General features: G+C 50.4%; 1 protein-coding gene across 6 annotated transcripts; it reads right to left on the reverse strand.

Moving 5' to 3' along the window:
- Positions 1-1,175: 1,175 nt before the first annotated feature.
- SLC6A12 (solute carrier family 6 member 12) lies at positions 1,176-23,799 on the reverse strand. 6 transcript variants are annotated; one of them, XM_019464900.2, is made up of 14 exons: positions 23,160-23,771; positions 17,068-17,202; positions 13,893-14,033; positions 12,983-13,070; positions 11,876-12,008; positions 10,288-10,422; positions 8,444-8,547; positions 8,004-8,098; positions 7,508-7,620; positions 6,907-7,044; positions 6,086-6,188; positions 4,136-4,236; positions 3,255-3,425; positions 1,176-2,100 (listed from the first exon to the last, which is right to left on the reverse strand). In XM_019464900.2, the coding sequence occupies exons 1-14, from the start codon at positions 23,542-23,544 to the stop codon at positions 1,957-1,959; spliced, it is 1,986 nt and encodes a 661-aa protein (XP_019320445.2). In that variant the 5' UTR covers positions 23,545-23,771; the 3' UTR covers positions 1,176-1,956. The 6 variants fall into 6 exon arrangements, 3 of the variants coding, with proteins under 3 accessions (XP_019320445.2, XP_019320442.2, XP_053750750.1); XM_019464897.2 differs by having other exon boundaries at positions 8,004-8,128; positions 23,160-23,765; XM_053894775.1 differs by lacking the exon at positions 23,160-23,771 and adding an exon at positions 20,061-21,689 and having other exon boundaries at positions 8,004-8,128.
- Between the last annotated feature and the right edge of the window lie 595 nt (positions 23,800-24,394).

Here is a 24,394-nt window from a genome sequence, read left to right on the forward strand (position 1 = left end):
TGCAGCTAGGCAGCTCCAAGGCAAGCCAACTGTAATGGGGAGCCCTGCTTGGACCATGGGAGGAGGGTATAGGAAGTATTTATTTTCCAGAGGGCGAGAGCTTATACAGGGAAGAAACAGCCAGCCAGCCTGCGAGGGCAGAGGAGGCAGGGCCAGGGGAGGCTGCACTGCTCTCATCCACCACCAGGTGGCAGCAAAAAGCACTGAACCTGCCTCACATGTCCCTAGGGTCATACAGGAGCGCAATCTGGCTGAAGCAGTTTCTCTCTATCCCTTTCTCCTGGACCTCCTTCTTCACCCACTAACTAGTCCAACAAAAGTAAGCACAGATGTGCAGAGCAGTCAAAGGGAGGCAGAACCCAGGGGTCTGGACATCTGCCTGTGCCCAGCGTGCCAACGTACTTGTTCTTACAAGCGGAGAAGCCCTAACAGCTCTGGATGAAGGACGCCAGGCACTCTGAAGATGGAACTCACCCTGGCTGGACCGTGGCTTTTTACTTTGGCCACTGGGCAGTGGCTCTGGGTGACATCTATCTGTGCATCATTGCAGACGGCTATCTATACAGGTGGCTGCCCTTCTTCCAGCTCCCAGGCCCTGCCCCAGGAAACTCTCCTGGAGTGGCCTACCCCACCTCTTCTCCTTCTCCTCCCTTGCCTTTGGCAGGAACTGGCATAATTTTACAGGGACATGGGGAAAGGAGCGTCCCAAACACAACACCTCTCTCTCTGTGGGAGACCAGCGGTTTTTCAGACTCCAAGGAAGCGGGGGGAGGGGGGAAGGAGAGATGGAAAATGGCAAGAACAAAAAGATCCAGAGAGGAAATCTGGCCAGATGAGTATGGGATGGCAGAGAAAATGCCAAGGTAAGGATGCCAATCTGGGGAGAGCTGCTCACCCCTCTATAGAGGGGACCACTCTCCTTCCCACCCCAAGACAACATAACTAAACAGAAATGGGGTGAGGCAGAGAAAACTAGCACACAGCAGCAGGCAATCCATACATGCTTGTTAAATATGTATAATGGGGAAGAACACCGGCCTGAGAACAAGGACACCAGGTTTCAGGCATATCTCTGACCCTAAGGAGCCAGAACTTGAAAGAGTCACTTTCTCTCTGGTCCTCGGTTTCCTCATCCATGAAGTCAGGAGGTTGGACAAAAAAAGCACAGTGGCAACTGGAGCACCTGGAGCACTGTATTTGAAAGGACTGTGAGGTGGGAAAGACTCAGTCAGCAATGTCTGTTGCAGGCATAGGAAAGTACAGCCACCCTCACCATGCATTTGTACAGTCTAGGGATCATCTCTAAGTTCTTTCCATTCCAATGCTCCATGAGTTGAGGACAACATTGCCCGAGGCATGTGGAACTAGGGCTGCAGCTAGGGACACCTTAAGACAATGATGGCTTGTGAAGGCTTGCCTCTTGGCTGTTTCTCAAGTTCCTTCCCCATGGACTGACTCCAGAACACTAAGCCTAATGAAGCACCCCTCTAATGGAATGTCAGAATCCAATAGTGTGTTCGTTGTCATTTCCAACATGGTGTGTTCCATTGGGCTCTCCAAGCCAAAGCATGATACATATTCCCATCAGTGCTACCCTCCCAATGCACAAATATAGTAAGCTGTAACATCCCAGATACAGGAACATCCCTACAGTGGGAGTTCCACACAGTGTAATATGTTAGAATCAGATGGTGGACTCAAAAAAAGACCACCCTCCTTTATAAATAAGAAGGTGTGTTCCAACAGTATGGCGTGGTGCAGTGGGACCGCCTCTAGCCCACCAGAAGGAGCTGCCCTCGCTGAGGAGAGAGCAGCGTGGCCTCTGGCCGGGGGCACCCATGAACATCACAGAGGTGCTCAGCAGGACTGTGGTAAGGGACAGAGGCAAAGGCTGTTTGCTGTAGTGGCCCTGACAGAGGTTCCTGGCTCAGTGGCCACTTGGCTGCTGGCCACGTCCTACAAGTGGGTCTCCTTCTCCCCAGTGATTAGTCCTTCCTTTGTTGGGGAAGGCCCACAGTCCTGGCTGGTACCACGGTCCAGACACAGGTGTTGCTTGGGCTGCGGGAGGCTGGGGTCGGGGGTGGTGAGCTGTTGCAGGCGCTGTGGAGAGAAGAAGGAACGAGTGGGTGCTACCGGTGAGAAAGGCAAAGCTGTTTCATCCTGGTTGTATCCCCAGGGCCTGGTACAGAGCCAGGCACACTGGGGGCAGCCAGCACGATATGAGTAAATACATGAATAAATATTTTGAGAAGAGAGAAGAGACGATCAATCCCGTGGCGATTAAGAGCATGAATGGGCTGGGTTCTAGTCCCAGCTATGTTACTACATATGCAACTTTTTAGGCAACCCATTTAACCCCTCTGTGCCTTATCTGTAAAACAAAGATAATAATAGTACACAGCTCATAGTATAGTGCCTGGCACAGGGTCAGTTGGTCAATAAGTGCCTATTATTTTTTATGAGGAGCAGTACTACTATTATTACTGTTATTGGTGCCATCTTCTTCCCCTCCTTCTTGCCTTGAATGCAGATGTGATGACTGGAATGATGACAACCTTCTTGTGACCATGAAGTGGTAAGCATGATGATAAAAAGACGTGCTCAGGATGGAGGTGCAGAAATAGAGGAAGAGTTTGGCCCTAACAACTTCTTTTCAGCAGCTGAACCAAACACCAGCAGCACCCATCTCTGGTCTCTTGATGTAAAAAGAAAATAAGCCTATTGCTTGTTGCAGGTCGGGTTTTCCGTTACTTGTAGGCCAGATAGATTTCTGCAAGTGTAATGTCTTTGTGGAGCATGCGCTATCCCCTTTTGGGAAGGCATGTCTTAAACTCTAAACAGGGAGCTTTTGCCCATGCCTCCCCAGGCAGAATTAAGAAAAGAAACCAGGAATGAACCATGATAGCTGGTTATTAATTTCCTGGGAGCAAGGAATTTGTGCCCTATAAATCTCTGTCTGGGCACCTTGAAGTTCTTATTGTGACTCAGTTTCCTCCATAAGCATTTGACAGTGTACCCATGGTCAACCTGCCCACATGATCGGCTGGAGGTCAGATTCTGAAGGTCTAGGACTCTAGGTCTTTTGAGTGTTTCTGGAAATGAAGCCATTGGACTGGTCTTCAAAGGCCCTTCTCTTTGAGATTTCATCAGACCAAAAAGCTGTCCCACACTCAGAGCTGGGCCCCGCCCATCGTGCCCTGCCTGCAACCTCACTCAGCAACCCCCTTTAATATATCACTTCCCCTGACCCCTACCTTCTTGAAGGAACCCTGGGTCTTCAGAAGGGTGATGATGATGAACAGAGGGACGCAGACCATGGAGGACAGAGCCAAGAACCAGCCGATGGAGTAGCCCCAAGGAGGGTACACATAGATGTTGTTGTATTTGAGAGGTGTGTACTTGCTCAAGGAGAAGAGGAAGGTGGCCTGGAAAGAGGGAGAGGTGGATGCAGATTAGACAGAGAGCCCTTGAAATCCTCTCTTTAGCTGCTTAAATATCCAGTGACAGAGGACAAGTAAATTACACTGAAGTGGGGGCGCCTGGGTGTCTCAGGTGGTTAAGCATCCAACTCTTGATTTTAGTTCAGGTCACGATCTCAGTCATAAGATCGAGCATTGGGCTCAGCGTGGAGTGAGGAGCCTGCTTGGTTCCTCTCTCTTTCACTCTCTCTCTCTCTCTCTCAAATAAATCAACTTAAAAGAATACACAGATAGATAAATAAATACACTGAGGTGCTTCAATGAGGTAGAATAGTAAAAGCCATTACAAGCTGTGGGCCAAGGCATCACTCCATGGAGGGCTGAGACAGGAGGTGCGGCGGTGGGGGAGGGGGGAGGGAGGAGGAACCCTGAGCAGGCAGACAGAAAGAGACCATAAGTGGGAAGTCTGGCGGCTGGATGGAGGCGCTATGAGAAAGGAAGGGAGCAGAAACTGGAGGGTAATGATGGTAAAGCAGAGAGATGACATGGTCCCAGGAAGGAAGGGCAGGAGAACCAACCCAGAAGTGGAAATGGACCGGCCTCCCAAGGTAACTGGACAGGCAGGAAAAGAGCCCCAGAACCCGGGCATCCTGTTCCTTGTCCCCGAGTCTTCTGGATGTAGGAGGAGATATAGGGGTAGCTGGGTGGGCACATACCAGGCAAAGTCCAGGGGTCAGAAAGAGCCAGGAGATCTTCACCAAGGGCCATGGCCGGTAGCCAATCATGTCTTCAACGTTGTCATAGAACCGATCTGCCCCTGCCCAGGTGGGAGGGGAGTGTGAGAACAGGAGGAAGGGAAGAACTCACAGTATCTGGGAAGGACTCACCTGGCTTTGCACTCTTCCCCCTACCCTATGAGGGGAAACCGGATCCAGGCACATGAATGAAATGGGTCCCTGGCACCCCAACCACAAGGCAGGGAGCGAGGAGAAAGAAGGGGCTGCCACCAAAAAGCCAGGTGCCCTTGAGAGAGTCACCTAACCTCCCAGTTAAATCCTTTGGCCCCTTGTCTAGGAATGAAGACCCTGCTAACCACAGAGGTGGGTGAGAGCCTAAAATGGGCACAATGACTGTGCAAACGCTCACTTATATATGCCTCAGACATGACTTCAGTTTCAAGTCAAAACAGCAAAGTTCCCACTGTTCCAAGCATAGCGTGCTGAACTCACATAGGGCCAGAAAGCCTCTGGGAATGGAGCAACAGTCTAGATTCGACACTCTGGAGGAGCCACTCTGTGTTCTTAGAAAATCTTGCTAAGAGGCTTGCTTTGTGTTTGTGGAAACACTGACTGGATTTGTTTACTGTCCTTCTGTTTCCACGTTTGCTCCAGATCCAGATCCAGATCCAGCCAGTCTCCCAAGAAGAAAAGGGCCGCTGATCGGGAAAGACAGTTGGAGGGCCCCCTAGCCCTTCCTCAGAAAAAAAAAAAAAGGAACTTTCCGCTGATCACTGATGGGCATGAAATGCCACCATTAGGGAGTCATTCCTTTGGCTTCTAAATTTTTCCCGCAGTTAAAAACCAGATGTTACTAGGAAGGGGTAACATACTAAGGTTTCTCAGCTACTTATACCTTTCTGTGATTGAGTTTATCAGATCTTCTTTGAGAACAAGTTCTGAGGAGCAGTAGGGGAAAATCAGAAAGACATCAGATGCTTGAGGTGAGAAGACAGGTGACCTGTCCCAGGAAAGGAAAGGACACCAAAAAAGAAGGCCCGGGGTAGCAAAATAAAAACCTTCTCGTGGCTTTCCTACCTATGCCCACTACACGGCACCCACCTACCCTCTCTGCCCTGAGCCTTGTTACACTAGCAATGTGTTCCCCCCCCAACCTGGTGCAGTGGAGTCAGATGGTTTGGGTATGATGATGCCTCCCCCACTTACTCTCTGTGTGAGCTCAGGCAAGAAACCTACCTCTCTGAGCCTCACCTCCCCTGCACAGGCTGTTGTGTGGGTTGAGAGAGAATGTATGATACAATCATCACGTTGCTTGGCATTCAGCAGTGCACGGACTCCATGCATAAAGATTTCTCCTCTATTGTCATCAGGCACAACAATGGCATGGATGTCACAGCACTCAGCACCACTGGCCAGTTGCCCCAGCACTGAGGGGGGTCAGGGAGGTTGAGGGCAGTCAATGGAAGGCAGAACTCACTTTAGTTTAAGAAAGAAATGCATAACAGCCACAACAAAAAAAGCTACCTCAAAAACGTGGGAACGAGTTTTCTGTTCCTGGAAGTATTCAAGCAAGGTCTGGGTGGTAACCTAGAAAGGGAGTGTGGAAATGTGTGGAGGCTCAGACTACGTGGCCCTGAAGATCTCTTCTGACTAGGACTCCCACTGATGAAGTGCCTCCAGCAGTTTCCGCATCAAGAAAACGGCACACTGTTGTTTCTGATTCCTCTCACTAGCGCAGGAAATCAGTTTTGTCCTTACCGCAGCTCTGTCTGCCACAATGAGAAATGCCTGGGTTCCCAGAGGCGGACAAAGTTCCCAGAGAAAAGAACCAGGGCAGCAACACCAAGACCTATAGAAACCAGAGGGCTGGCACACCCGGCCTCTCACAACCTTAGGGGTAGGCTCTCCCCGCCTCCCCCCTCCACTTACCATACACCCAGCTGATGCAGATCACTTCAAACACTGCCAAGAAGAGCAGGCATATGCCACTGGAAGCGTAATAATCAAACAGCTGGAAGATATACATCCCACCCTGCAGAGAGACAGGGAGAGCTGGGCCTTGGCCAATGGGGGAGGGAACCCGCTCCTCAGGGACAGGGCGCACACCCATCTGGGCACACATCCTGCTCGGCCCATGGGAAATTGTTCCTTGCATCTGAAGGCGGTTTGGCCAGGCAAGGCAGGCCCTGCATTTAACATCGGGACAACAACCTGACAGCTACAGGGACACTGGGAACTGTCTGCCTGGGATCGTATCTCCTAGAAGTTGGCCCCACCTCACTCTGAGAGTGCTCCGCTCCCCTCTCCAGGCCCGAAGGACAGCCAGGGCCAGACATTTACCGTGTTCTTAGGAAAAGGTCCCTCTCTTTCCTGTGGGGTTGGGTGGGTGGCAGAAGGTAAGCCTGAAGCTGCACCCACCTTCTTTAATATGAGGAGGGGAATCTGGCTAAGAAGGGCATTCCTGACAATGTCATTAGACCAGCTCAGCTGGATCCAACCATGCCTGAAACCAAATATCCCTAGACTTTGCAGTTTCTTGGCTCCCCCAAGGCTCCCTTTTCTGCTTAAGCTAGCTTGCATTTGGTGTCTATCACCCGACACGGAAAGACAGCTAACTAACACAGGTAGATTCTGCCTCGTGGTCCCCACAACCTTGCTGTGAGGAAGGTGGGCTCTGAGAAGGGTCACCAGTGCACCGCACGGCTCCCTCAGCCTGGAGCCCCGCCTGCAGGCCACCCCCCTCTGCTCACCTCCGTGACCAGGAAGAGCCCTAGCAGGTAGCACACGATGGCAATGGTGAGAATGAGAAGTTCTCGCCTCCCGCTCTTCCGGAGCTGACCGGGGAACATGTCCACAGAGGCTGTCACCAGGCACTCCACACAGACAAACTGCAGGCAGGAGGGAAGCCAGGGTGAGAGGCACCGCCTGCCCTTGGGCCTTGCCTGGCGTGGCCTTGCCCTGGCCGCCTTGCACCCCACTCACCCGTGCTGATGCATAGGAGCGCAGGAAGGGGCACAGGGACAGAAACAGGGTGGCCAGCCCTGCCCTCGGCCGTATCTCTACGACCGAGGGTCCCAGCAGTGAGGGTTGGAGGGGGAGATATGTTCCGTCCCCAAGATGGGGGCGGGGCTGTGGGGGGAGAAAGCAGGTGGCCCCCCTCACAGAAGAAGGTCTTGAGGCCAAGGGTCACCCAACCAACTGCAAGGACAAACCCTGGAAAGTGGAGTGGGGCTTGGAATGTAGGTCAGGGGAAAAGGAGTTGGGGGGGGGCGGGGGGAAGGGAAAGCCCAGAACCTCAGAAGCTGGCAAGAGGGTCACCAGGGCAGGGAGGGTTGGGGTGGGGTGATGAACCTGGCTGTCCAGCCCTAGGAAGATGAGCATGATGAAGAAAAGGCAGGACCACAGCTGGGATAAGGGCATCATAGTCACCGCCTTGGGGAACGCGATGAAGGCTAGACCAGGACCTGCAGGCACACAGCACAGTCAGGAGAGCTCCTGGCTCTCACTGCCCTGGCAAAGAGCCTTCTCCCAAGGCACTGTGTGGTTCAAGGGGAGTGGTTCAATAGATTAGGGTAGTTTCACCCCTTACTCTGCTCTCTGGTTCTGGGGAGTTGGCTGTGCATTGGTTTATCCATTTATCCATCCCTGCACACAACCGTGGGGCTACCCGCCCTCAGTGCCCTCCTCCACCTCCCTCCCTCCCATGAGAAGGCCCAAGCTCTGCCCCCAGATGCTGAAAGGTTCTCATAAGCCAGCTGCTGGGACTCCTGCCTGGGACCCTGTAGGAGGGATCTGTGTTCCCTGACCCCCCTTCCCCTCAGGGCCCAGACAGCAAAGTGGTACCTACCAGACTCGGCCACTTCGGAGATGGGCATCCCCTGCTCCTGGGCCATGAAGCCCAGGATGGAGAAGACCACGAACCCGGCCGCGAAGCTGGTGGCGCTGTTGAGGAAGCAGAGGGCGATGCAGTCCCTGCGGGGTGGGGCCAATGCAGAGGAACCAGGAAGGAAAATGAGGAAGAAATCCATCAAGGGAGGGGAGATCCAAAGACAGCAAGCGGGGAGAGGGGAGGGAACAGGAAGGCAAAATATGCGAGAGGAGAGAAATGGAAGAGAGAATGGGCGAAAGACCACGGTCATGTGGTGGAAGGTGAGAGAAGAACGTGAGGAAGAAAGAAGAGGAGGGAAGGAAGACACTGAGTCTGCAAGATGAAGCTGATTCTCCGACCTCACTGCAGGCAGGTCTGGCGCCCTGGGGTCCCGCAGTGTCCCGGCCGCCCAGCCCTACCTGTAGCAGTTGTTGTGGTACTTGTTGTAGCTGCCCAGGGCTGTCAGGCACCCCTGGCAGATGGCGAAGGAGAAGAAGATCTGGGTGCCCGCGTCCATCCACACCTACGTGAGACCCCAAGAAAGTGGCAGAGGGAGTGGGAGGGTGCCCGCCCGTCACCCCTCAGCCCCAGCGGGCCCTCCTGGGTGTGCCTTCAGAGTCGCTTATTCCCCACTCTCTGCTCACAATCTCTTCACTGGCAGGCCAGGTTTAAATTTGCCTCTTTTGGGGGAGAGGCACCTGGGTGGCTCAGTCGGTTGAGCATCCAACTTCAGCTCAGGTCATAATCTCATGGTTCCTGAGTTCGAGGCCCACATCTGGCTCTGTGCTGATAGCTTAGAGCCTGCTTTAGATTCTGTGTCTCCTTCTCTCTCTGCCCCTCCCCAACTCTCTGTCTCTCTCTCAAAAATAAATAAACATTAAAAAAAAATTTTTTTAAGTAAATTTGCCTCTGGGGGCACTTCGTAGGCACCAAGTACTTGAATTTCTCAGGTGGAGTGGCAGTGCCCAGAGAAGGCAAAGCCTACCTGCAGGGCAGAACTGAGAGCACCTGCTCATTCAACAAGTGCCACAGGCCACTTCATTAAAATATAAAGAAAAACACCACCAGGACTCCACGGGGAGGGGGTGCAAAGAATGCGCTCAGACAAGTCCTAGAGGAGGAAATACAAATGGCCAGCAAATCTGTGGGAAAATGTCCAGCCTCACAGCAGTAAAAAATAAAAAAAAAAATTAAGACAACAAAATGATACTATTTTGATCTATCAAATTACCAAAGGTTAAATTATTATCGAATCTCTCATGGGCCCTGCAGAAAAAAGGGTACCCTCCAATACTGGGGGAAAAAGTCCACATTTCTCTAAAGCCAGTACATTTCAAGAACCTTAAAGGCACATGCTCTTTGACTTAGTGATTCCAGGGCTGACTGCCATCAGGAAATAATCAGAGAGGTGGCAAGAGATTTAAATATGGGGTGTCCAATGCAGCTGTATATACGATCATAAAAAACTACATGACCTTAAATGTCCAAGAATCAGAGATTGAGAAAGTGAGGACCCCCACCCCAGGGGTGAGCGTTCAGAGGACACGGGGCCTTGTCTGCTTTGCCCACTGCCCCACTCCATGGTCAGAGCGCCACCTGGCACTGAAAGAGTCCTCAGTACATTTTGGGTGAATGAGTGACCGAATGGATGATGGATGGAGGACATATTATGCAAGGATTTAAAATGACTTCTACAAATGAATGTGATAGCATGAAAAATGCTTACAATGGAATTTAAATGAAAAAAGATGCATCTCTCTGTATATAAATATCTCAAATACATTAAAACAAAGATACACAACACCAACTAGAAAAAGAGTTGGAAGGAAATATACTAAAATGCTCATAGAGATGATACCTGAGTGGTAGGATTACAAGACACCTTTATCTAATTTTTCTCCAGTGGGGATATATTGACTTTAATCTTTTTTTTAAATGTTTATTTATTTTTGACAGAGAGAGAGACAGAGCATGAGTGGGGGAGGGGCAGAGAGAGAGGGAGACACAGAATCCCAAGCAGGCTCCAGGCTCCGAGCTGTCAGCACAAAGCCTGCTGCGGGGCTCAAACTCACTGCGAGATCATGACCTGAGCTGAAGTCAGACGCTCAACCGACTGAGCCACCCAGGCGCCCCTTTTTAATTTTTTTGCAGGAGGGAATATATTGCCTTTAAACCAAGAGAAAAGCAACTACAGATTTTCAAAAGTACAGCTCTGGTTTGGGGTGAGAGGCATCTGGGAAAGAGTCCCCAGCACAACCCCTACCTGGGGGTCCTTGAGGCGAAGCAAATCTGGCTTCAGGTAATAGATGACACCCTCATAGGCTCCCGGAAGGGTGATGCCTCGGATCAGTAGGATGATCAGCATCAGGTAGGGAAATGTGGCTGTGAAATAAACAACCTGGAGGGGAAGCGGGGCCAGGTCACTGCTGTTGGGGACACAGCTGCCAGGAGGTACCAGGGAGTCTGCAGTAGTCCTCCTGTCACCCCTCCTCAGGCAGCATGAGTCACACCTAGCTCAGGGTCCGACACCTTCTTAGAGATGCTGAGAGTGTGTGAGCACCTGTCTTCCTTTACACATTCCAGTGGGTCTTAGGTGCCCTGGCAGGCAGACTGTGAGATATACATCAGCAGGGCAAAGAGGGAACAAAGACAGGGAGGGGTACAAGCTTCCAGCCATAACATTTCGAAGACTATTTTAGAATTCAGGGGCGCCTGGGTGGCTCAGTCGGTTGAGCATCTGACTTCAGCTCAGGTCACGATCTCCCAGTTCGTGAATTCGCGCCCCACATCGGGCGCGAACCTCTGTCCATCACCCACCCCTGTCCCTCCCCCACTCACTCTCTCTGTTTGTCTCAAAAATAAATAAATGTAGAAAAAAAATAGAATCCAGAATCTGTTCTCCCTTAATCCCTCACCCTAGCTGGTCTCCCTATGCCCCTGGTGAGTGTGGGACGTGGTGAGGGAGGGGGAGCAGATCGCCACAATGACCTGTGGCAAAACTTAGACTGCACTTTTCCAGGCTTAGGGTTGGGCAAGCAGCAGTGGCCTGAGCTCTGGGACATGGAGACACTCAGATGGGTCTACTCGGCCCCTGACCAAGTTTAGCTCCTTAACCCACGGGGATGGCAATATCTGTGTTATTATCACTATTTCTAGTTTTATTATAATTACAACAATCCGCGGAAAGGCAAGGCTGCCCCCCAAGAACAGGCTAATCAGAGAAGTCAGCATCCCGTCTACTCCTGGCTTTAAAAAGCATGAGGCATCCACCTCAGATTCCCTGGGTTGAAAATAAGTGTTCAAGTCTGAACTCTCTCAACACATACAATAAGCCACTCTTGTCCATTCTTGGCTTAAACCCCCGTGATTATTGGAAACTCACCACCTCAAAGATAGTTCTGTGTGCTAGTTCTTACCAAACATTGTCTTGTTGTGTTGTTAGGTGCAAACAGCAAGTCGTAAAAGTGTATGATCCTAATTGTGTAATATACACACATAATAGATACAGATATACACAAGCATACTTCAAAAGGAAACTAGAAGGCAATACAGCAAAACATTAACAGGGATTAGTAGATCCAAACTGCCACCATGCTGGCTCCAACAGTGATTAGGGGGACTTTTATGCTTCTCATTTTGCTCTGCATGTTTCTTATGTAAACAGGTCTTTTAAAGTAATATTGAAAGAGAAAGTCCTTCCTTGTGCTGAGCTAAACTCTTCCTACCATTTTCCCCTGCTCTCACCATGCCTCTCCCCTAAACTACTCTTTCAGTTCTCCAGAGGGACTCTGTGAGTGTCTCCATGGATTCTGGGGGCTGCAGAGAGCTTACCAGGAGCCAGAACACCTCACCTTGCCAGTGGACTTGACCCCTTTCCAGATGCAGAAGTAGCAGATGACCCAGGCAAGCAGGAGGCACAGGGCCAGCTCCCAACGCAGGGCCCCCAGGTCATGGATGCCTGAGGTGATGCCCAAAACACGTCTCCTGAGGATGGAAAAAATGAATAACCAGGTGAAAGGCTACAGGGGCACAAATCGCCTTTGTCTTCAAGTCTCTTGATTCTTAGAGCTGACCCCACACATCTCAGGTTCCAGGCTTCCCCACCCCATCCCCCTGCACCTCCCCTATGGCCATGCCATGTTCCCACCTGTAGTCTGTATGCCCCTGGCCGTTAGAAGACCAAATCACGTAATCCCATAGGTATCTTTGTCTTTCTAACCATCCAGCTTTCTCTGTTGTACAGAGAGATAGAGATAGAGAGAGAGAGAGAGAGAGAGAGTGAGGGTGGTAAATGATAAATGGATAAGTAGATGGAGAGTAGATATTCAGGTTTATGCACAACTACATGGGTATCAAACAGAGGGGCTGAATGTGTTTTAGTACCTAAAGGGTGTAGGGAGTAGTGGAAATGTGTGTGCGTAAGCGTTGGTGGACATGTGTGAGGTTTGGGTGACATGGGGTCGTAAATGTGTGAGGGTGTAGGTAGACACATGTGAGTGTTGGTAAATAAGTGTGGGTTTTAGGTAAGGGTGAGGGTACAGGTACACTTGTGTCAGAACGAAGGTGGACACGTGGGCATGGGCAGATGTAAGGGTGTAGTCAGGGGAAGGGTGGAGGTGTGAGTATAGTGTTTGCCAGTTTTTGCAGTACAAATGCTTCCTCCTTGCCCAGTTTCAAGCCACCAACATGACATCACTGAACACAAAGCTGGGGAGCGATGTGCACAACCAGCTCTCCTTAGCTGGGACAGACTATTTGCCGTGCACCTGTGGACACGTGTGGGTTGATGTGAGTGTTCCCTCATGGCTCAGTGATGTGCCAGGTGGGGGTGGGAGGTGGGTAAGTGCTGAAGAGCATGCACAGAAAGGCTTGAACTTGTACTCCAAGTCCCAGACCTCAGACATCCAAATTTCCTGCTTGGGGCCCCTTAGCACATGGCATCCAAGCCCAGCACCTACTCCCAGAATTCCATGACAGGTGAAGTGAAGTTCTCAGACGAGGTCACTGTGCGGGCTCCCGAACGGTTCATAAAGTCCACGCAATGCTCTGTTGGGAACAAGGGGTGGGGCAGGGGGCTGTGCATCAGCTGGGGACCAGATGGGGAGAGATACCCTCACATCTTAGTCCCTTCAACCCTCTGACCTTGCAGCCCAGCAGTCCCCATAATTCCCAGTCCCAAGAGCTTCCCCTGGAGCCCCCATTTCCCAGGAGTTAGCCACTCAGGTGGTTCATGAGACCATGTGCCTCCCTCCTCATGTGCCTCACACTGCTCTTGTTCCAGTGAATCTGGCTGTTTCTCTGGCCACCCCACCCACCAACCTCTGACACAGACCTCGGATCCCCTCTGCCCCTATAACTTGCTCACCCTCTCTCCACTCAGCAGATGAATGGACTGAGTCCTTGGGCTTGCTCTTCCCCCCACATGGCTTATGCTGTTCACATTTTGGGTCCTTCTCATCCTTCAGGCCTCAGCTAGCTCTTTCCCTCCCACTGCTGTATAGTTTCTGCAATGTTTCTTTCACCCATTGCAATATGTGATTGTTTTATTAACTTGTCTCTATCACTAGACCACACATTCAAGGAGGGCTGGGGCCATGTTGCCAGTGCTCACCCTTGGATCTCTAGCACCTGGCACAGAGGGAGTGAGGATAACCCCCTGCAGTTATATAAAACATTCACAGTCTTGTTGGATTTTTGGTTCTCCTAGTGGGAACCTAGTCTAGGCTCCCACAAAACTGCACCAGAGGCCACAGAGCTTGGCTTTGAGGCAAGTTATACCATGTGCTCTGTCATTGTTCGCCATCACCAGCCACCACAGGCCCAGCCCCTAAGGAGAGGCCCCCTCCCGGGGGCTGAAATGATGGATACCTGTGTTCCAGGTATTGGTACAGGTTGTCCAGGGCAGCTCAGAGGTAAAGGAGCTGAACAGGTAGAAGAGAGCCCAGGCGAGGATGATGATGTAGTAGATGTTCAGGTAGGACTCAATGACCACTGACGCCAGACCAATGCCTTCGGGAGTAGGGCAGGCATGGGGAGCAACAAACAGAATCCAAGAGATCAATGTTAGCCCAACAAAGTCACATAGAAGCTGCCAGCTGTGGCTAGAAGGACATTGGGTACTAAATGAACAGAACACCCGTGGTTTGCTTGTTGGCCTCAGAAGCCATTTACAGCATATTTTTCTTTTTAAATTTATTTTTATTTTTTAATGTTTTTTAATTTATTTTTGAGAGAAAGACAGAGCACGAGAAGGGAAGGGGCAGAGAGAGACACAGAATCTGAAGCAGGCTCCAGGCTCTGAGCTGTCAGCACAGCCCCACGCGGGGCTCGAACTCACGAACCATGAGATCATGACCTGAGCCGAAGTCAGATGCTCAACCTCCTGGGACACCCAGATGCCCACAGCATATTTTTCTAAGAAAAGCAGGTTACAGAATACCATCTCAGGCATTCTTCCACTTTTGCAGTATATATTTAAATGTATACTTTTTTTTTTTTCTAATGAGATAAAGTCTGGAAGGATTGTCATCCAAAAGTTAACGGTGGTTGTCTATCTAGGTGATAGGATTTCAGCTCATGTTTTAAAGTTTGTTTGTTTTTTACCTTTTGTCCATCTGCATTTTCTAGTTTTTCTGTGACAATCATGCATTACTTGTAAAATGAAAAGGGACTGGAAGAACAAAGTAATTGGGAAGCGTTGGTAAGAATCAGCCTCAAGATAAGTGCAAAAACCAAAAGAAACCAGCAAGGAAAAAAGAAAGGAGAAGTGGTCGCTGACTGTCAAGAACTCTGGAGCGTGAGTCAGTCTCCACACGCCACCTCGCTGCAGAGCGCGGGGCCAGAGTGTTGGCAGAGGCGTTCTCACACCCAGGAGCAGCCTGGAGGCTGGCTGTGGCTCCCTATCAGGGGGGGAGGTACCAAAGGGCAGGCACAGTCACCCCCACCCAGCCCGTCTGCTCCTGCAAACGTGGGATCTTTGCCACAGTAATTTTAAAAGTAGCACGTTGCCAGGGAGGCTCTTAGTCCCGAGGTGTGAAAGCTGGGCAGAGGACGGATCACAGGCCTGTTTGTCCTGAGTCCTGAGTCCTCGCCCGGGCTCAAGAACGACTTAAGGAAGGCCAGCTCAGCCCCAGGGCAGGTCGGAGAATCAATGCTGACTGTCAACAAAACCACCCCTTGGCCAGGTGAGCCCACCCCGATTGTCTATTCCCGCTGGCCTGGCAAACTCGACCAGAAGCCATCCGTGTTTTCCTGCATCTGGGTCCCTGCAGAGCATCCAGGCATTGGGGGACGGGAGCCCTAAAGTGGGCGTGGCCAGGGCAACTTGGTCCTCGGGAGGGGCGGTGGCTGGGGCTGCTGATGGTGAGGAGGGTCCCCCAGGGGAGCCGGTGGCGGGGATATTCAGAGCGCGCATACAGACGCCCACACACCCAAACAAGCGGCCACTGTGCCGCCACTCACCCGCCGGAACGCACTGTGCTCCCACCGCCCGCCCCGTAAACACCGACCTGACCCTGGAGGAGGCAGGGTGCCAGGCTGGGGAGGGGAGGTGCCCCTTCTCTGAGAGGAGGAAGCTTGTGCCTGTGTGCAAATTGAAGAGGGAGGGTGGGCGAGCACAGGGTGTGCCCAGGCTCCCTGGGAGGTGAACTGTGGGCTGGGCGCAGTTAGGCAGGTGGCGGGCAGGCAGTAAGCAGACTGGACCCTCCCACCAACATAGGTGCACACACCTTGAGTGAGCCTTTCCCTGAGACTCCAGACCTTGGAGTCTCTTCAGCTTGGAAAAGACAGAAGGAGCAGCAATCGCTCCCCACAACCCCCATCCAATGCTTAGTCTGCTCCCCCTGTCTGTGGTGACTCCCTTGGAGAGTTAGTACATGCGTGCCAGAGAGGCCGGCCCCTGTTTTGGACACCCAGGGGCTCGCTTGGACCTTGGGATAGAGCCCAACTGGCTGGGACAGTAGGCTGCTCTGGGGTCTGGAGCAGAGCACTGAGAAACTCTGTGCTCCGGCTGAGGCCACAGCACTCCTGGAGCAGCCAGAACTCATGAGAAGAAGTGCATGTGGGCCAAGCTTCCCCCTGCCCCAGCCACTCACTGCTGCTGCTACAGGGGCCCCATGGATGCCCCAAGAGGGATCAGTACCAGACCAGCCTTGTACCCCAACCAAACCCCCAGTCAGTGGTCAGGGATCCGGCCTGCTCAGGAACCAGTGTTTCTCTACCATGCCCACCCCTGTCCAGCCTACCAAGCTGGGCAGCAACCCCAGATAGCCTAGTCCCTGGGCTCCCTTAGGGACTGACATGAGGGAAAGAGTCCTCTCCTCATTTCAAATATGCAAGAAACCTCTCGGAGACCAGGATTGGGTTTCCCACTGGCCCCCAGGGGACTGGTCCAATCAATTAAAGATGGGGTCAGGGAAGGACACTCCAAACTGCTCACACTAGTGCCAGCAACTCCATAGAGGGAACAGGAACTGTCCCTAACATAATCCCGAACACAAGAAATAGCATGAATTTTCAGCTCAGGGAGGCCTGGGTTCAAATCGTTAGCGAATGACCTCATTTTCTCATATACAAATAACTAAGAGAGTTATTACTGGAGGATTCAATGAGGAAATATATGTAAAGTGCTTACATGAGCCCTAACACATAGCAGGGCTGAGCAGATGTTAGACGACATCATCATCATCATCATGACTATTGTTATGTACTCTGGGACCACGCCATGTACCCAGGAACAGCTTTCCAGGAAGCCAAGGAAGATGAAGCTCAGGATTCCTCACTTGCAAGGACCCCTTCCAAGGCTCCTCATCTGAAGTTTCACTTGCAATTTTGTGCTGTCTTTCTTGAGGAATGCCTTCTTCCCCAGCATCTATAAGCTTTGGGCCCCACAAAGTCTGGCGACACTTCCTGGGTCATCCACAGCACTTAGCACGGGATGAGAGGAGATGACTAGGAAGCGATGGCCCCGAAGGAAGGGGAATGGGGTGACGGAGGGATAGAGGCCCTTGGGGGCCCTGGTAGGAGGGAAAAAGAGAACACTCACCCTGGAGAAGGGGGCAGATCTTCCTCCAGGCTGTCACGCTCCCTTGGCTGGTGTACTGGCCCAATGCCACCTCCAAGAAGAACACTGGGATGCCACAGGTAAAGAAGAAGATGAAGTAGGGGATGAAGAAGGCTCCTGTGGAAGAAGGAGGCAGGAGCTGAGCCCTCAGTCCTCGGAGACCTATGCCCCAGTGCTCGTCACCCTCCTCACCCTCCCAGGGGCCCAAGTCGGCTTCCTCCCATCTGCCAGCAGGGACAGGCAGAAATTTTCCAGTCTGAGCCCCACTCAGGATAGGAAAGACCTTTGAAGAAAAATGAGTAAAAATTTAGGTGGAAATCCTAACAGACGCACTATTTATTTTCTCAGTGTGCTTCACAAACTCAGTCAGTTTATTATTTTTGGAACAAAAACATGTGTTCTGTATAATTTGATATGCTTATTAAATTATCAAGTTTGTTACATGTTAGAGAAAAACAAACAAAAACACCTTGGAAAAATTATTTTCCCTCTAATAATTTTCAGAGGGTTTTTTTTCCCCTCCACCAGGCTCTGGTTTGAACTGGGGTCTTAGCAGACAAGGCCCTTCCTCTGCTCAGGCAGGTTCCGGGCACTGGGGTTTCAGTAGCCATGTGATAAAGCACTGACCTACAGGCCCCCACAGGAGGCCAGGCCTAAAAAGCATCTGATAAATTATGGAATTTGAAGACAACCCTAAGCCATCAGTGCCCACTTCAGTCACTAAGATAGTGACCTCACCTCAGAAGTGTATCCATGGGTAAATGGAATATTGTTTACTGTACAATAATAACACTTAGCACCTATTTGCTGCTTACTGTATATAAGGCATTCTTTTTTTTAAATTTTTTAATGTTTATTTATTTTTGAGAGAGAGAGAAAAAGAGACAGAATGTGAGCAGAGGAGCGGCGGAGAGGAAGGGAGACACAGAATCCAAAGCAGCCTCCAGGCTCTGAGCTGTCAGCGTGAACTCACAATCCATGAGATCATGACCTGAGCCGACGTTGGATGCCCAACCAACTGAGGCACCCAGGTGTCTTTGTAAGGCATTCTTGTAAATGCCTCACCAGCATCAAAATCCTTGACAAAGCCACCTCCTGTGGGGTAGGTACTATTGTTATCCCCATTTTACAGATGGGAAAACTAAGACACAGATGAGGAAACTGAGACACAAACCCAGCTGGTCTGATCCTGAGTCTGTGCTCTTTTTTTTTTTTTTAAGAGAAAGAGCTCAAGTGTGAGCAGTGGAGAGGGGAAGAGGGTGGGGGAGCTCAAGTATGAGCAGGGGAGAGGAGCAGAGAGAGAGAGAAAGAGAGAGAGAGAGAGAGAGAGAGAGAGAGAGAATTTCAAGCAGGCTCCACAATCAGCATGGAGCCCAATGAGAAGCTCAATCCCACAACCCTGGGATCATGGCCTGAGCTGAAATCGAGAGTCAGACACTCAACCGACTGAGCCACCCAGGCACCCCGAGCCTGAGCTTTTAACCACTGCATCATAAGACCTCTCAAGTAATTCACTTTACTTTGTAGACAAAATAGAAAGTGCAAAGGGAAAAAACATTGTACACCTTTTCAGTTTTTTGTACACACACACACACACAAACACATACATACTTCCTTTTTTGCAAAAGTGAGAACCTACTATAATTACTTGATAACCATTTAAAAACACATCAAGAACCTATTATATCAATAAATACATATGTCATAATTTTAATGGCTATATAGTATTCTGCCTTATGCATCTACCCTAGTTTTTTCCATCAGTACTCCCACTGGCATTTTTGGTTGTTTTATTGGAAACTCTGCTGTGATCCGTTATCCACAGCCTTGTGCACTTGCCTAATTTGCTCCTCAGTATAAGTTTCCAGTAGACAAATTTGTAGGTCAGAGGGTATGCATATTTTTTTTTTTTGGCTTTTTTTGTGGTAAAATATATATAACATGAATTTTACTTTTTAACCATTTTTAAGTGTACAGTTTCATGGCATTAAGTACATTCACATTATTATCCAACCATCACCACCATCAATTTCCAGAACCTTCTTACCCAACCCAATCTGAAATTCTGTAGCCGTTAAATAGGAACTCCTTGTTCTCTGCCTCTCCCCAGCCCCTGGTAACCACGATTCTACTTTTTCTCTGTGAATTGCTATTCTAGACACCTCATAAAGAGGGATCATACAGTGCTTATGCCCTCAAGGTTTATCCATGCCATTTTAAGGCTGAACAGTATTCCCTCTTGTGTATATACCACATGTTTGTCTATTTGTCCATTGAGGGACATTTGGGTGGATTTCCACCTTTGGGGTTTGAACATTTTTTTAAGGTCTTTGACGTGCATTTCCAAATCGCCTTCCCAGACTCTCATACCAATCTGCACTGCCAGTAGCGATATGTGAGAGTGAGACAGAAGGATTTGTGAGTCTTCTGGGCCCTACAGAACCATAACAGCCAGTAACTCTGCGAGTCCTGATGTCCTTTTTAACCCCAGGTTTGCCGGTACATCCTGAGTACTGCTAGAACATTCCTCAACCCAGTGCCAGTACCATCACTGACTCCAGTTTATGTGGCTTAGGTGGCTGAGGGGCAGCGTTCAGAAGTGTTTGGGCTGGGGGCTCTCCCAGAGGGCACTTTCCCAAAGTCTGGTCTGTGGCGGCCTGTGACCCATGGACCCCTTCTGCTGGCTTGTGTGGAGGCCCTTCTCTCTACTGAAGGAGACAGTCTCAGCTCTACCCTAGGCATGTAGACTTCAGCCCCACGGAAACTGGGGAGAGCTCAGGAGGCCTGGAGATGGGCCACTGTCAGCCTGAGTCCACCCCAGAAGGGCAGTGAGGGCCTGGGCCATGGGCAGCAGTGTGAGGAGGTTGGTCCTGGATCGCCTGGATGGTTCCTCCATCCTTGGCTTTCTCCCTGGGTTTCCAATGCACTATCACTGCAAACACACTCCCCTCTAATGAACTTCTGAGAATCCTCACCTGGGGAGATTGCCCTGGCCCACATTTCTCTTGGCATCTGCCCAGACTCTGGGCACCAGAGGCCTGAAGATGCCCCACAGGGATCTGTGAAGACAGGGTAACTTGAGACGTGTTTATAATCTCCCTCCCTCTGCTCTAAGGTAGGCCTTATTACCTCTGCCAAGCACACACTCCTGAACCACTGAGTTTCCATTGTCATCTGGAAACTCAGAATTCATAAAATTCTCTCTCCAAGTGAACCATTTTTTGAAGATGATCTAGTTTAGTGACTTCCTGCTTTCTTGTGACCAAAGACATTATTATACCAATAACATTGTTTTTTATCCCTTTGGAAAGATTTTTCTCTACAAAACTATTTATTAACTAATAATAATTATTTATTAAGCAATAATAATTGATTCATTTATCAGTAAAAACTATACTTAACTGCTGACTGAGAATTATGGTCAGTTTGAGATAAACCCTATTATCGCAATGAGTTAGTACAATTGTAAAAGCCTAAAGCAACGAGTTGACATTTGAGTTGGTCCGTGAAGTCATATCCCCCACACAGATCCATTATCAAGTTGTCTGCAATGAGGAAACATGTGTTACTACTTTCCTAAACCCCCACACACCAGTGACCTCAGATTGGGACCCTTGATCTGGCTCAGCGTCTCTTGTTAAAGGTGAGGGAAACACGCCGGGGCCGGCAGGGGGGTGGGCAGTGTGCCTCCTCCAGGTACTTAGGTTGGGGCAGAGCTCAAGTGAGGACACAAGGGACAGAAATGAACACAGACCCTGGCCAGGAAATGCAGTCTGGTTCTGCCTCTTCGCAGATGACCCAGGCTCAGCCCAGCGTCACTGCACACTGGCACAGGTGCTTGTCTCTCCAGGCCGCCCCACAGTACAGAGGCCACAGCCACAGTGCAGCCACCAGGTGGGACGAGGCAGCGTGGGCCCTGGAACCTGAAAACCTGTCTCCTTTTCAGACGGCAGGGAGAGGATGAGGGAGCCTGCGAAGCAGGCTACCAGCTACCAGCCGGTTCTATGGTCTTGGGCAAATCGCTAAACATTCTGAGCCTCCACGTGCTCTATGAGATGAGCGCTCAGCCTAAGTCCTCTTTAGCTGGAGCATTAACGCCCTGTGTGTCCGTGAAACTGGCCTAGGACGGTTCAGTTCGTGAGTTCAAGCCCCACATCCGGTTCTCTGCTGTCACGGCAGAGCTAGCTTTAGATCCTCTGGCCCACTCTCTCCCTGCCCCGCCCCTGCTCATGCTCTCTCTCTCTTTCTCTGGCGCGCTCCCTCTCTCTTTTTCTCTCTCAAAAATAAACATTAAAAAAAAGAAAAGAAAAGAAACAAGTTCTTCTTGCTTCCCCTGATCTCTGGCCAGGATTCATCCCCCACTCCCAGGCCTGGCTCCATAGCCCTGACCTGCCAGGAAACCCCAACGCTATTTCTTTGGAGCCATTAGTTCAAGCAGCTTGTAATAATAACTGTAAGTTTTGAAACACAGAACAAGTTACATAGTAGATACTCAGTAAATAATTGTCAAATTAAATACGAATCGTGTTTAGAAGGATTTTCTAAACAACGATTATCTTTAAATAGGAATGTTTCTTCTTTTTACCTTTCTGGAATGTTTCTAATTTCACAATATACATATGCGATTTGCACAAGAAGAATAAAGATATTTTCAAAAGGGAAAGATGAATCTGTCCAGTCACAGGGGCGCCTGGGTGGCTCAGTCGGCTAAGTGTCCAACTCTTGATTTCGGCTCAGGTCATGATCTCACAGTTCATGCGTTTGAGCCCTGAATCAGGCTCTGTGCTGGTAGCACAGTTCCTGCTTGGGATTCTCTGTCTCCCTCTCTCTCTGCCCCTTCCCCCACTCACTCTCGATCTCTCTTTCAAAATAAATAAAAATTAAAAACTTAAAAAAAAAAGAATCTCTCCAGTCACAAATAAATTCATATAAATGAATTCTTCCATTTGTATGAAAATTCCAAGTAGGTAAATCTATAGCCACAGAAAGTAGATTAGTTGTCACCAAGGGTTGGCAGGGACACGGAATACAGTGACTGCCTATGGCTTCGGGGCTTCTTTCTGGAATGATGAAAATGTTCTAAAATCAATTGTGGTGATGGTTGCACAATTCTGTGAATAGGCTAAAACCATTTAACTGTACACGTAAAAAGATTAAGCTGGCCCCTTCCCACCATGCCCCTACTCATTTTTACTACCAGTGCTGAAAAATAATAAAATTAATGTTCCTTCAATTAAAAAAATCATAAACAAGGTAATATCACCTCTCTGATCAAATTCTTCTACAGTTCCCATCTCACTCAGAGCAGAGGCTACAAGATGTGGGCCCTGTTACCTCTCTGATCCCTTCCCCTACTCTTGCCCCCATCTGTCTCTGCCCTCCTCTTCAAACATGCCAGATGCACTTTCACCTCAGGACCTTTGCACTCACTGTTTGCTCTGTTTGGAATGTTCTTCACCTGAGAACTGTCCATACGATTCACTCCTTTACCTCCTTCAAGTCTTTCCTCAAATGTGACCTCCTCAGCTAAAGCTTTGCAGCTCACCTTGCTCCACATTTTCAAACCCCCCCCCCTGCCGATGACCCAGCCTTCCCCCACCCATTCCCTGCTTTGCTTCTCACCATTCCACAACTCGCCATTCAACATACCACGCATTTTACTTGTTTGTCTGTCATCTGCCACCTTGCACTAGGAATATGTTCTGTTTTGTGTCTAGAACACTGCCTGGCCCAGGATAGGTCCACAGTAACACAGGTCGAATGAACGAATCCTATCAGCCACTGACACTGTCCAGAATAATGAAGCATTATTAGTAGTGTATCTTACTAAACACTCAGATTCCTTGGTCCTGCCCATTACCTCGATTAAACTTCACTGGAGCCCTGGGAGGCACCATCCCTATTTCACAGAGGAAGACCCTGAGGCGGAACTAGAACTCAGACCCAAGCCCTCCAAACTGCATTCCAGCCTCCTTCTGGTTTACCACATCGCCAGGCAGGAGGCGCCCAGGTGGGCCCTGCCTGGCAGTCAAGGCACGGCTCTCCCCACCACGCCTACCTCAAAGTGAACTCACCACCTCCATTTTTGTAGCAGAGATAGGGAAACCTCCAGACATTGCCCAGCCCAATGATCTCCCCGGCCACTGACAGCACAAACTCCATCTTGTTGGTCCATTGGCCCCGATCCTTCACCTGGTCCTCGCCTTCCTGGTCCAGCTTCTCTCCCTCCTCAGGGAGCCAGGAGACCACAGGAGGCCCGTCCTCGGGGACTTCCATTTTTCTGTCCATAGCCACGGGGTAGATGGGGGGGCCGCCGAGCCAGGAGTGGGCAGGATGGGGAGACAGGCGCCTGGTGGGAGGACAAGGGGTGAGCCGTGCAACCCCAGTGCGTGCCCCGCCACCCCTGCTTTCTCCATCCTCGTCTTTTGTCATCCGTATAACATTGCTGTAATATCTCATATGGTTGCAATATTGTTTAATATTGTCGGACTGTTGATTTTCTTCCCGAACTCTCAAGGACTTTTACACCTGAAGTTACACTTTGCTCTCATAACTCAGAGACCAAATATTAGTTTGTCCATTTTGCAGATGGAAAAACCCAGGCCTCGAGAGATGAAGACCACGCAAGAGTGGACTGGGAGGAAAGGGCTCGGGGTCTTTTATTCCGAGTCCCTTTTGAGCTTTACAGCCAGCCACCATGCGCGCTGGGCCCATCTGCCCAGCTCCACAGGGTCCATTGAGTGGCGCCAGCCCAGCCTCCGGCCTCCAGCCCAGGAGGGATCGAAGCCTGCCAGGAGTGATAGGAGGTCAAAGGGCAGGTGTGGCTTAGGTGACTGCATGGTCTTCCCCTAGCGGTTGTGTGCTCACTCCCGTGCCAGGTCATTGATCGGCTCAGGGTAAACATGGGAGCCAGCTAGCCCTGGGTGTCTGATTGGGAGGGAAGGAGAAGGTGGGGCCTCTGAACAAGGCCAGGTGAGACCCAGAATCGGCACCAGAACCAAGTACCTACGGCCTTCGAGGGAAACCTGGCTCCTTTTCTCTCCGGCATACCTCTGTCCTGAGAACACGCAAGGGGTCCTGGTGGTAGATCCCAGGGCGAGACTCACTTGGGTAGTGGTCATCTCCAGGTCAAGGTGGTCCCCTCGTGGGAGACCCAGAAGTGGCTGCCCATGACAGCGGGTCACTGCTCTTCCTCAGTCCCTGCTCCCCTAAAGAGCCCAAAGCTCCCTGAACTGCCAGAAAAATGACGTGGTCGTTCTCAGCTTTACTCTGTGCCTGTCATCATCCGTTTGTCAATCCCCGGGAGATA

The sequence above is a fragment of the Panthera pardus genome, unplaced genomic scaffold, assembly GCF_024362965.1.
Source record: "Panthera pardus isolate Hobbes unplaced genomic scaffold, ASM2436296v1 HiC_scaffold_6, whole genome shotgun sequence".
Lineage (NCBI taxonomy): Eukaryota > Metazoa > Chordata > Mammalia > Carnivora > Felidae > Panthera > Panthera pardus.